Source organism: Fundulus heteroclitus, chromosome 17, assembly GCF_011125445.2.
Source record: "Fundulus heteroclitus isolate FHET01 chromosome 17, MU-UCD_Fhet_4.1, whole genome shotgun sequence".
Taxonomy (NCBI): domain Eukaryota; kingdom Metazoa; phylum Chordata; class Actinopteri; order Cyprinodontiformes; family Fundulidae; genus Fundulus; species Fundulus heteroclitus.
This window is the reverse complement of record NC_046377.1, coordinates 12,684,720-12,698,347: the sequence shown is the minus strand read 5'-3', so window position 1 is coordinate 12,698,347 and position 13,628 is coordinate 12,684,720. Positions and strand designations below refer to the sequence as shown.

At 39.2% G+C, this 13,628-nt stretch overlaps 2 protein-coding genes across 6 annotated transcripts in view; one reads left to right on the top strand and one right to left on the bottom strand.

Moving 5' to 3' along the window:
* Nucleotides 1–11,736, top strand: part of lrtm2a (leucine-rich repeats and transmembrane domains 2a) — a 37,793-nt gene extending 26,057 nt beyond the window's left edge. For all 4 annotated transcript variants that reach the window (XM_021309652.2, XM_012850863.3, XM_021309630.2 and 1 more), the window contains exons 4-7: nucleotides 1,458–1,583; nucleotides 1,924–2,012; nucleotides 4,543–4,700; nucleotides 5,779–11,736. In XM_021309652.2, coding sequence (XP_021165327.2) covers nucleotides 1,458–1,583; nucleotides 1,924–2,012; nucleotides 4,543–4,700; nucleotides 5,779–6,305 — 900 coding nt within the window. In that variant the 3' untranslated portion in view covers nucleotides 6,306–11,736. The remainder of the gene's footprint in view (nucleotides 1–1,457; nucleotides 1,584–1,923; nucleotides 2,013–4,542; nucleotides 4,701–5,778) is intronic.
* cacna2d4a (calcium channel, voltage-dependent, alpha 2/delta subunit 4a) overlaps nucleotides 1–13,628 on the bottom strand; it is a 130,532-nt gene that overhangs the window by 64,894 nt on the left and 52,010 nt on the right. The window lies entirely within an intron of this gene.

Genomic DNA, 13,628 nt, shown 5'->3' with positions numbered 1-13,628 from the left:
ATTAGCCTGGGATTTTCATGAGTTTTAGCACCTTGGGTCGACCATCCAGTTCAACTGGAATTTGCAGAAGAAGAAACAGAGCTGTAATAGAAAATGTAATGAGCCATTTGTGGAAGAGGTATAGCTACAAGTGTGAAAAATAGGATCTCTAAGATGATTTTGATACTTGCTGTGGTTTATGGCAAAGCCAAGGAAAGCTCAAACTACTCTTTTGTGCAAAAGAGAAAAGGATGAGCACTGCTACAAAATGACCTCCTTCTGGCCGCTCAAGTGAATTTCTCTGACCATACAATCAGAAAAACTGTTTCATGAGAAGCCTCAGAGCTTTATGACCATTTGGTTAGCCCTTTGCTTTTTGCTTGGCATCATGGAGCCTGACTGGTATTTACCACAGAATACCAAAATTGACAGTTCCACTAATAATGCACTGTGCTTTTCACAGATGAGAGCAAACTCATGTCCTAATCCAGATCTGGGAGGAGATTGCACAGTCTCATCAGGAGCATGCTCCAATGTTGCCAGGCATGCAGTCAAGCATGTGGGGGCCATATAAATTACTGGCTTTGAGGCATGGTTTACAATTTATGAGGCATGGTTGCGATGGTTTAGATTCGTGCTAAAGAGGATGCAGTTACTGAACAAAGGATGCTAAGTAGGAGGATTCCAGGAAGGAGGAAAATATCAAACCACTAAGAAGGTTGATGAAATGTGAGAAAGAAAAATGATCTGCTGTATTGTTCTGCTAATTGTTGACAGTAAAGTAGTATGTGCTTTAACATGAACAATGCAGTTATTCTGGAACTGTCTTCAATCACATTTTGGTCATCTTAAAAAATTGTGCCTGCACTGCAAAAATGGAACTAAAAATAAGTAATATTTTCTTTAAATGAGTGTATCTTGTTCTTGATTTGAGCAGGTAAATAAGATGGTCTGCCAATGGAAAGAGACTTTTGCACTTAAAACAGGAACAACTCATCTCCATCATCTTATTTCAAGTGCAGGATGTCTAATCATCTTATTTTAGGGGTCAAAATACTCATTCCATTGGCAGATAATATTTACCTGCTCAAATCAAGGACAAAAACACACGTTTTAAGAACATTTTATTTATTTTTAGATTCGTTTTTGCAGTGTGGTGTTCAGTAACAACTGAATTTCAAACAGATGACTCAAATCCCAGACAGAAGCGTCTCAGAATTAGTTAGAAGTCAAATGCCCTCATCAGTAAAATTCATACAAGAGGGAGTGACAGGACTGAATCGGTATTATTCTAACTGTGACAATCGTGCTGATATTACAAACTGTTCTGATATCAGACAAGCTGAGATGAACAATCATAGACTGGACATAACTGGATAGTAGCTTCCTTTCCAACTATTAGAAGCCTTAAGCTATCTTCAGCAAGTATCAACAATGACAAGCAACAGACTGATAATGTACATTTCTCTGCATTTTAGGAGCTGGACCTTTCTAACAACTACCTGGATAATCTACCAGCTGGATTGTTTAGAGACATGTCCAACTTGACAAAACTGACTCTGCACAACAACTCACTAACAGTAATGGAGAGAGGCCTCTTCCAGGTAGGCTAAGAACATTATACTGGGTTACAGTTTTACATTCAAAGGACTGTTTTGACACAAAGGAAAATACCTGCAATGCAGCAAAAAAAAAACACAAGTCAAGCCTTCAACACTTTGTCAAATCATCCAGCACATCTAAATAACGTCAAACAGAGGAAGAAGCAACTTCAGCTTCTTTTATTTGTGGTTCCCTGATGCACTGTAATACATCTTCATGAAAACGAACAAAATAGGATGGTCTCTGAAGTCTATAAAGTACTGTCGGAGTAGACGTCATTGGATGCAACATTAAAAAATGTTAACTTCAAACAAAGAGGAACTGCTTGTGATGTCTCCACAGGGTTTAGGGAACCTCCAGAGTCTGGACTTGTCATTGAATGGTCTGTCCATCATTCCCATTGGCTTAATGGATGACCTGCAGCATCTCAGGTAAATATATACCACATAACATATTTCATAATGTTATATACACCCACCTGCCCTTTTAAAAAGGTACTCCTTGTTACCCTTTTTGCCCTTCGAACAAGCTCAGGAACTTATGCCATAAATTCAGCATCAATCAGCTGCAAATTAAGGATGTGATCATCCCGTTTCAATATACTCATAAATGCTCTATTTACTTTGGAGACCTTGAGAGAACAGTGATCTTGTTTTAATGTTTAAGGAATCAGTTTGAGATGATTTGAGCTTTGTGACGTTATCCTTCTGGAAGTAGGCACCGGGGCCTCATCTCAGAAAGAATGGGCGATCTACTCTGAGTAGATCGGTGTTTTCGGTTTCTAAACCGAAAGAGTTTAGGAAACTAAACTCAGCCTCCAATCAACCCTGAGTTAAGTGCAAGCACGAGCATGAAAGAAGTCCTCATCAATGGATTGCAGATAACATGATTCACCATGGCAACGAAATAAGAAGCCTTGAAATGCGCATTTCCTGCACGTGGGATTATAAATCTTTAACGTCAGCATATGGAGAATATTAAACCATAGTTGAGAAAAATAAACAATGCCGTTGCTGCTGAAAAAGTGAGCTAGCGGCAGTGAATTGCTGAAAAGGTCAGTGCAAGAGTGATGAATATTATTTGACGGAGAATTAAAGCTGTATTCTAACACTACACTTGTTCAACACCCATAAAAAAGGGGGAGGCACATTTATTTCATATCTAGGTACAACCCGACAGGCATAAAAAGGACATGGTGGCAAATCAAGCTGAAGCATGAAAATACAGTTTAATCAGGTATGGCCCAGCTATAAGTTATTAACTAAATTATTATTTGGCTATAATCAACATTTGCAAACAATGATGGGATGGTGTGAGTTATTGAAATAATTGATATATTATTCATTATTTTGCCAGAATTTGGTTTCACCCATATTGCATATTTCTTCTAGGTGTATAATTTGTGCCAACCTATTTATGAATGGAAACTGAAACATATGAATGGAAAATTAGAGATGGATGTCTCATAATTTGAAACAGAATAAATTGTTCAGAACTGAGAGCGTTCCCTTTTTACAAGAGTGATGTGTGTGTGCATTGGTATCAATATGGTAAACTATTTTATTAGAACAAAAAAAAGTTGTATAATGGGCATGAGACAAGAGAGGCGACGTCCCTCCCCCTCTATTCATTTTCGGTGGAACTTGTGACGAGGCAACAATCGCTTGCCGTCCTCTGGCCAAACAACCGGCAAAATTGGGCATGTGAAATGTGTGAAGCTCGTACATGTAGATGCGCACATGTGGGCTTCTGATACGACGAAAGTTTAAAAATGTTAAACTTTTGTCACAGTCACTTGGCACTACAACCGATCAGGGTTCGATTGACATACCAGTGAGAGGAGATTATGCTACACACTGCAGTATACAACCAATTTCAGCAAGAAGGAAAACATAATTTTAGGGTTAACTGTTTCACTGTAATTATGTTTTATATTAATGTCAATATAGTATTGTTAGTACCTGATGTACCTACTTAGTGACAGTTTATGACTATAAATATTGGGGTAGAATGAAGAAGCCTCAAGGCAAATGTTCAAGACTTTTTACTCAACACGCCATATACTACATATATGCATTAATATTAGCACAATACGTTGTGGCAGTCAATTTGAATTACTCAACTAAAATTGGCTTAGAAAAGATGCTGAAAAAACACAAGGAGCGTATTGTTGTCTCTTAGTCAATGGTTACCTCACCGTTTTGCTAATATTACCATTTACTACGTCGTCTACTCATTTCTCCTCACTTCGTCTTTCTTCAAATTAAATCCATTTTTGGCTGGTTGGTTAGCCAACAGCACGCTAAACCACTAGTGAAATGCCCAGTATGTGTGATCACCTGTTTATCCCTACCTGGTCCTACCATCATAATGTTGCAGCGGAAATCAAGACTTGTTGGGACAAACAAAGGTGTTCCCATCCAGTTCTGGTGATCCAGTGGAAATGTAGCCTCAGTTTGTTTCTCAGCTGACAGATGGGTTACATAGTGTGGTCTTCTGCTACTCTAGCCCCACAACTGCCAATCACTGGATGCCTTCTCTTTTTCGTTAAACCTAATAGATAGTTGTGGCTGAAAATCCCAATAGATAAGCAGTTTCTGAGATTCTCATACCAGCCCATTTGACACAAACATCCACACTATGTGCTATCCAGTCATGACATTTGAACAGCTGAACCTAATAAAGTGCTTGGTGAGTGACTGAATATACCTGTTCAGTGGCTTGCTAACAAGTATCTCAGTGGAGGAGATCTATTTATAAGAACTTTATTTCTTTTGGAAGATATAAAAATGCCACAGGCTACGGTAGAAGCGATGTCACAAGTGGTATCTGCATGAGAGGCATGGTGTATCCACTCATACGAGTGAATACAGCAAATTCATTTGCCTCATAATTTTCTGGGTCTCTTTTAGAGGATTAACCTCTAATGGTTATCTTTTTTCCCCTCGTATTTTTTCCAAGGTGGCTCTCCCTGGCAGGTAACAGACTCCACGGTTTAGAGAGGGCAGCGTTTGAGCCACTGGCCAACCTGCAACACTTAGAACTGGGACAGAACCCCTGGGAATGCGACTGCAACCTCCGTGATTTCAAACATTGGATGGAGTGGCTGATGTACCGAGGTGAATTTTTGATTTATGTTGACTTTGTGCTTCCCATTTTATTTAAAGAGGCAAAGGAATGCTGAAAGAGTGGTTTAAATTAGGGAATACTCAAGAGACAGGTGGATGCTGTTAAAACCTGTGCTTCCAGCTCTTTTATTTGACTGCACACTTCTGTTAACGCACTTTATGGCTCTCATTGTTTTACTGCGTGCCTCTGCAGGCTGTTAGTACATCAGATAACCACAGCTGCTCTCTGCCTTTCTCATCGTGAGTAAAAATCTACATTCATCTTAACGCCTGAGGCCTCAGCTGCCCTCCTAATGAAGCATCTCTTCTTTTTTCCTCTTCATTCTGCTCTCTTCTGAGCTCCACTCGTGCTCAGTTTAGCGCTCTTCAGACGGAGACGGACAAGGACTTGATAATTCAATAATCGAGAGAGCAGCAGAGAAAATTACAAGGAGGCATTTCGTGCTTGAACATGAAATCATGTGACTCCAGCTTCTAAATAAGAACATTTGATCCACCGAATGCTTTCGGGAAAGTAAGAGAGAAAGTGTTTATTATGCAAAGTTAAGATGCTTGTTAAAATGCGAGGCATTTAGAGTAGGAGCTGTGTACAACGGGCTTTTTTTTTTGGTGTGCGCCAAGATAAAAAACAACTTGGGGCAAAATAATCTTCTCTAATTTTATCCTGCAACTTGATCACAGTGCTCACTTAACTTATTTGAGGTTGAACTGGCTTTCTAACATGCGACCTTGAGATGGACACTAGTTTTGGAGGATCAAGCAGGATTTATGGATAACAAAGACTCTAGCCTGGTGCCGTCTGCGGGAATTAGTGACTGAAATGTTTCCTATTTTTCACACAGCACAGCTCTGCTTCAGCAAGGCATGTCATCTCATAAATTATAGAAGGGATTAGTTGAGGTGATCTCCAACTTAGCATAGAGAGCACAGTATTGAGTGATGCATGACTCATGCTAGAGTTAGCACAACCACCTCTCTCTGTTTCTTTTCCATACGGTCTGTTAATCGGCATTGCCTTTAAATGCAAAAGGTAGTCTTTTTCTTAAACAAACTCCTCTGTCTCCTTCAGGGGGTAAGGTGGATGCACTGGAGTGCACGCTACCGAAGGACCTGCGTGGGAGGGACATACGCGGCGTACCGGTTGAGATGTTCAACTACTGCCTCCAACTTGAAGATGAGAACGGAGGAGGAGGGGGTGGTGAGGGTGCTCGTCCTGGACAAGGAGGCGGTCCTCCATGCAGCAGGAGTGCTCTTAGCCCAAGTGGGGCAACACCAGTTTCTGACAACAGCGGCAGCGCCGGCATTGACTCCTCTTCATCCACAGGGGGTGGTGGAGGCGGGGAGGCCTCGTCGGATTGTGTCCGGGCCCGCTACAAGCCCGTGAGCGTGCGCCGCGCCATTGGCACAGTGGTCATTGCTGGCGTTGTGTGCGGTATTGTATGCATCATGATGGTGGCCGCCGCTGCTTATGGGTGCATCTACGCTTCTCTGATGGCCAAGTACCAGAGAGAGCTGAAGAAGAGGCAGCCATTAATGGGGGACGGAGAGGCTGATGGGGAGGACAGGGAAGACAAACAAATCTCCTCTGTGGCCTAAAAGAGGGCTGGGACAGAGGAGAGCTGGCAAGTCAAAAGGGTGAAGGTTAAAAGAGATGAAAATAAAAGGGCTCAAAGAGGAGAGACATGGACCGGCTTGTTTTCTACTTACGGACATCATTGTATCGCTCCCTCTGACTCTCATACTGACACCTCTTTCCCATTTTCTCTTCCTTTCCTCATTCGTAATCTATTTTTAACCTCCTCCAGTCTTGTCCTTCTCTCTAACATACTCCCCCACACAGAAACCTTATCTGCTCCCCGATATTCTCTTCAATTTTGGACCCATTGTCTGCAGTATTTGTTACCAATTATTCCTACAAGTTGCCTGCCAGCCACTAACCGCAGCTAAATTTGCAATTTTATTAGCTCTGAGAAAAAAACAAAACCTGATTTGGTTCTCTCTGTATTATGAAACATAATTTAAGATGTTATAACAATCCATGCTGCATGGTCCGTCAGTATTTATAAATTTTGTCTGAAGATCCAGGCATTCACAGCACACACGGACCAGTGTTGGCACCGATTAGGAGAATTTGTGCCATCTTCCCAGTTATACCCTCTACAGCCAAGGGTTACTCAGAAAAATCAGGATCCCAATACATTTGTCCTCTTCCGGCACATCTTTTCTTTACCTCTGACACTCCAGCGAATGACTGATCATAAGAACCACATTGGGGATATTTGTGTTAAATTAAAAAGAGGGCCGTAAAATTTCTTATATATGCTAATGATGCATAAAATTCCTACAGAAAAAAGATCCCGATTGTCAAAATCTAAGAAAATGCATGTAATCAACTACATCAACTTCTGTCTCTCTACCAGAAGCCACCGCTTCTCTGGATCTTTTCTGGACTAACAAAGATCAACAAGCGGAAACTGCAGCCTAATGAACTCGTCTGTCAGAATAACCAGAAAGATATGGTAGCATTTTACTGCAATTTTATATCGATGAACTTGGCATGTTCAGGAAAAAAAAATGACGCTTGTAAAATGGTTTGGATAAACCAAAATCTCAATTAGAGTATAGAAAGCGGTAAAACTTTACTTGTGGATTAGTTGTGAACATTTCTGGGAGTGACAAGGACTGATTTTATTCCCTATTCACCCGCCAAAGACGTAAAGATTTGCTACAGTGGCATGAACAGCAATCTCAAAGAGTACCGTCATCTGCTAAAGACAACAAAAAGTCATCTATGAACTACAAATGTCAGCCTCCTGCACTTTAAATCCTTTATCAGATACCCTCTGGTCGCTCTCCCAGTGTGTCGTTCCTCCTTTCATAGACAGATAAATCACCCTGCAGGATTATAACGACAAGGATTATACAAAAAAGCTGCTATTTTGCTCCCACATCCTTTTTTATCTTCTCATCCATTTTTCTACCTGGTGATATTTGAGGAAGGTTTCTCCACACTGCTTAAGGACTTCATCCATTCCTTTAAACAAACCCTCCCTCAAAGTGTTTTCCTTTTATTTACAATGAAAGGTCTGCATTATGCAATGTAAACCATTTTTCTGTTAAAAGGTCGTCAGCGCTACTTTGATAGAAATATGGTTGCGTTAATATACATGTATAGTATTCGGTTTGTATGCTTCACATTGTGTGTTCATTATCTTGATTGACGCCCAGAAAGATTTATGTGAACAATTGTTTCAGGTGCACGGACAGTGACTTAAGTAGCATTTATTGCATACTGCTTCCTTGAAGTAAATCTGTTCCCTTTGAATTTCTGATTGGCTTGGAATGAACCTATATTGTTAGCGTGTCTCTGATATCAGACTATATTGCAGCTTATATTTTGCTAGTCTACTACGATGTGTTGGCCCAGAAATTCCAAAATGTTTCTGATGTGTCTGTTCTTGGTTTCTTGTATGAACCCATAATGTATGTGTCCTTTGTTGTGTCGATGGACTCAGTTTTTTTGTTTTGTTTTAGATTTTAATATCGCTGCACCAGTTATTTGTTGTGTCCTTGCAACAACCGGTAACGTTAATGTAAGAAACTTAGGCAGAGTTTAGATTCAGGATGGGCTTTATGCTGCCTTGCCTCTGTTATTTTGAATTAAAACTAACTTTTATAAAAGGACTAATAAGACTTTTTTGCTATATTAGCCGAATCTTCTTGTCTGCACCCATAAAAAGCATATAAATCATTCACATAACCATGCGTCATATTCAGGTTTCTAAGATCTTACACCATTGCCCTGAATTAAAAACAACCATAATTTTAAATGCCAGCTTTTTGTGTGATTAGGGTTATCATCAGGTTAAAAAGTAGATATATGGAGGTGCAAAATGGGTAAAAGGTTTAAAGAAATCACACTGAAATTGCTAATGATTTTTCACCATGCACCGAGAAGGTGAAAGGCGAGGTCTGACTTGAATACAATTTGGTACACATGCATGAACAATAGGTTTGTAAATTGTTTGGTTTTTAAGAAGCTAGCATATACAGAATGGCCACTACCGTCCAAAAGTAGTGGGATTACGAATCAAGCAATATTGTATAAGCAGTTTTTATACAAGCTAACAGAGTAAATACCAAGTTTTCCAAACACCACCATATAGACATATCTAAAACTGCACTATGATCGGCCTTGGACTTGTTTGTCCAAGGCCGATCAACAACAATCTTTAGGCAGTGCACGAATAGTTGGAGGTTCAAATTAATTAAGCATCCCATTTTATTCAAAAGTTAAAATAGGTAATAAATAAATAAATAAGTTTTAACATCAAATGATTACCAGGAAGGTTTCCTGGGGTTGATATCCCAAATGGGAAAATAAGACATTTCACGTCACATCCAAACTCAAAATCAACATGGCCATAGTACAAAATGGTAAATTTCTATCAAATCAAATCTTTCACACACAAAACTAAACATGCTGCTACAAAATGCAAAGATTTACACGGTTATCAGCTTGTATTGCTGATAGCACTTAGTCTGGTCATCCAGCAATTAGCAGATGGCACAGGCTGGAAATTTAACATGTTTAATTTGGGTTTTATGTAACGTCATGAACCAAGAAACAAAATGAGAGATGGATGGAACATACCATAAGCAGACACCAGCACTTTTTCTGGGTTCACTGTTATCAACATGACTTTATAAACAGAGATTTTTCTCTACTGCACTTTTCTTCTGAGAAGACTCTTAAGTAGCAAAGATGGTTGTGTTTGAATAACATCTTTATAGCTGTTGCCGTTTTGTAGCTCTGCCTCACAGCTAATTTATGACCATTTACCTTGAAAATAAATGGTTCAAAGAGTTACTTCTGCATACAGCTAAAGGCAGCCCAGGAACCACCAGTGGTAGTTGTACCACAAACTATGAAACATTGCATTAGAGATGATTGCTAATATTTGATGGCATTACCGGGTACACTCCTGCAGAGCTACTGCATTTTGTGTTTGGATGAGGCTATATGGTCATGCCGTGCCATTACCCAGTTTTGGGCACCTTTACTACACGATGTGTATAGGTACCATCATGTCCACCTTGTTACCAACATCAGGCCACTGGGACCTCTGTACACCCTGCACAGGTGGTAGCTGTATGAAACAACCACCTGACCTTATGCATATCAAAGATGTAACCTCTATCAAACTCTGCCAATGGTACTAATGCTGCATAATGCATATACAAAGCATCCCCTTTGCCTGTGCCCTTCACACATTGTTCTGATTGACTAATGGACACGTTGGTAACTTGTGCCCTATACCCAATTTCTAGAACTGGCAGCTTCTTTAAAATTGAATAATTTACATACTGATGCTGGTGCATGGGCATCACATTATGTGCAAATTGGATCATTCCTTATTGCTCCTTCACGTTCTTTGCATTAGTGTACAAAGATAGATCCTGCCTCTACAGTCTTTACGTATGACAGGATATTTTCACCCAAAAGGCAGAATGCATCAGCAGTGTGTTGCATGCATGAAAAGAAATACATCTACTTAGTTTAGTTATGGTAACCCATGAATCAACACAGGTTAAATCTGATCATTGACTATCCTGTTTTTTTTTTATGTCTGTTAATTACATGCATGAAATGAGGTTGCAGCACTTAAAATTTCACCTTTGAAGATTTTGAGTTCCACGTTTATGAGCGAGTTCTCCAATTTCCAAATATCACAGATCAGCCCAAGCTCTGCTAAAAGGGTTATTTCAGATTTGATTTATTTTTTTTAGAAGAGAAGTTCTGTGAAGTTATCATCGGTAACAGTTCTCTTACTTGCAGTAGACACATGCGATATTGCAGGGGTTTTCTACGAAAGTGAATTAGTCCTCAGAGTGTTGGGAGGCTAACAGCTCATCAGCCGTAGCCACTTTTTAGCTGCATTCATCCGTCTGACAACTACAACCGAAATGTTCTAACCAGTAGCACATTGGTGGATAATAAACATCCAGAATCATCTATGCTGCAGCACTAATGAAAACCTTCAAGCAAACTCAATCTTGGCAGGCATGGACTCACGGCTTTAAAGAACCTTGCTTCAAAAAATAATAATTATTAACCATTAACGTAAAACTTAGTAACTTTGGGGAAAATGGAAATTTAGGGATAAAATATGCAATGCTTAGCTCTGCTTATGAGATTACTGACAGCAGACGACGATAACGGTTCAAGCAGCACTGTTCAACACAACTTAGGGACCCTGTAGCTGCTGAATGGTTATTGTGCCTTTTATACTGTACATACATTACACACAGAGGGACTTACGCAACCTAAAATAACTGCAAAAAACACAAATAGCTACTTCATTAAATTGGAGAAAATTTGGGTTATTTAACTTTCAGAAGATATGTAACTGCAATATTATCACAATGGCAGTTCTATTAACCATTTTTCCACACTTTCTTCCCCGTCTTTATGATGCCTCCACACTAAAATATTATCAACATGCAGAGCATGAAAATAGCAACACTGCAAATTGTGATTCAAGATATGATCCTTAAGTTGAGTAAAAACATTTGTAAGTTGAAGTTAAATCAATAGAAAATGCCTGCCTGTTATGCTAAAGATCACTTTTAGAGACCAACTAAACTCTGTCTAAGGATCTAGAAATATATTCCTCTAACGACCTGGTCTGCAGGTCTTATAATGTTGACAGCTAATCATCTTAGCTAGCTTAATCCTCTTTATATAGCCTTGATGTATAAGGAATAACAAATTATATTTTGTTACATAAACAAGCAGCAGCAAAGGCAGCCATGATGACTGAAGGCCTCAGTGACTGCACAGCCCAGAAGTATACGGTCTGTTGTCTAATGATTGTGATTATTACGATGCTGATAAGATGATGGTGACGAAGCATTTTTCTCGTCTATATATTTTGATTTCAATAAAAACATATCACACCTGTGTCAACTGTATGTTTAAACTATATACTCCATTATTTTCACATTAAAGTGAGGTAAAAACAGACCCTCCCTGCAGCAAGAATTTTTTTTAAATACAGTGATGTGCTTAAACTGAAAGAATATAAAAGAGCTAAGTTTCCCCTTTTTTGTAGCTTGTCTTCTTTCTGCTCTCCCTTCTCTGTATTCCTCTCTGTCCTTTTCATTCTCACTTATCTTGTCTCAATTTATCTTCCTGTTGCCTCCCTGCCATCATTTTTCATCTTTTCACCTTTTTTCTTTATCCCATATCCCTTCTGCTCCATTGTGTCTCTTTCACCGCCTCTCATCTCCGTTTTTATTTACTGATCACCCTCTTCCCCCCGTATGTCGGATTTGCTCTCTGTTTATCTTTATCTTTCAGCATGTTGAAATTATTCACATACAGCCTGTCATTTGTGTTGCAACGATGAACTAATCTCTAGCTGAGCCCTGATTTTGGATCATCCTCCAACAGATGAAACCATTGGCCTTCATTGCAGAGGGTGAAATTAAATCAGTTACCAAAATAGCATGAAGCTTTAACATGTAAGTTTACAAAGCAGCTGGTGAGGAACTGACCTTTTCGTGTGCAGAGAAACACTGACACTCTGTGGTCATGAAAAGAATCGCAGCCTTACAGTCAGTCACTTCAATTCAAATAATAAAAGGCATCTATCATATTCTTTCTCCTTCCCCATTGTTGACCTGGCTAAATATATTTAATGTTTAGCTGATTGGAATGATCAAGTGAAGTATAAAAGGAGACATTTCTTCATTAAGGAGGGACTGAGAGCATCTACTGTAGGCGTATAGTTCTGTAATAAAAAGCTTTTGAGGGGGACAGAACGAACATAATAATCTAATTGTATGAGAAATGTTTTATCTTTATTTTTATTTTCATTCATAACCATCAAGATGAACAGAAAAAATAAACTTGAAATTCACAACTTAGTCATTTTGGATGATAATGTCATTTTTGGGGATGAAAGCTTCTATATAAATGTTAGAACCTTGTAGTTCTTAAAAAGTCAACTCTTCTCATTAACAGATTTACCACGATATCCCCAACACAGACAAACCTTAAACTTTTGAGGAGCACCAATCAGCTGAGAAAGCAAAGTAAGTACATTGATAACACGCATTGCAAGAATCTCGGCCAAATTTGGACAGAGTGTAGCTCTTTAGTTGTACTTGTGCACATGTTCCCAAGTCAGCATCTTCTGCATGTTTGATAGCCTTTGATTTTCCACAAGAAAACATCCTCCGCTTACAGCAGAAGCAGAGTGGGAGTTTAGAGAGTGGCTTGGCAGAAATGAGAGCAAAAAGGGGAAAAGACGGGCAAAGGAGAGGAAAGAAATCTTTCGAATTGAAAAGACACAGATCTGACAACTTAGCTTGAGAGAGCCAAAGAAATTGGACAGATGCTTGAGTGGCTTTAAAAGGGTAGAAAGCATTGTGAACTGTGTTTAAATCTACAAAGGGAAAGGCTGGGGTGGGAAATATGGAGGCACAAGGAAATAAAGTGGGACACAAAGAAGGAATAATGGACACATGGAAGGAAGGTAAGTCACAAGGAAGAAGTTACATGGGATAAAAGGAAAAGAAAAGGAAGAAAGGCCACAGGGAAGGGAACAAAGGAAACGGGAAAATAGGAAAGGAAGGAAACAAAAGGGAAACAAAATATTGAAGGAAATGAGGAAGAAAAGCAAGGAAGGGGACAAAGAAGGGACCAAGGAAGGAATATCACAATAATAATAATAATAATAATAATAATAATAATAATAATAATAATAATAATAAGTAAAACACAGCATTAACACAATGGGGAATTAACACATTTAGACATGGGGATTAAAGTCTGAAAATATATTAGAAAACTTTTCTTAGTATTACAGATGTAGGCTGCAGGCAGCTCAGACCTGTAACCAACCTAACAGA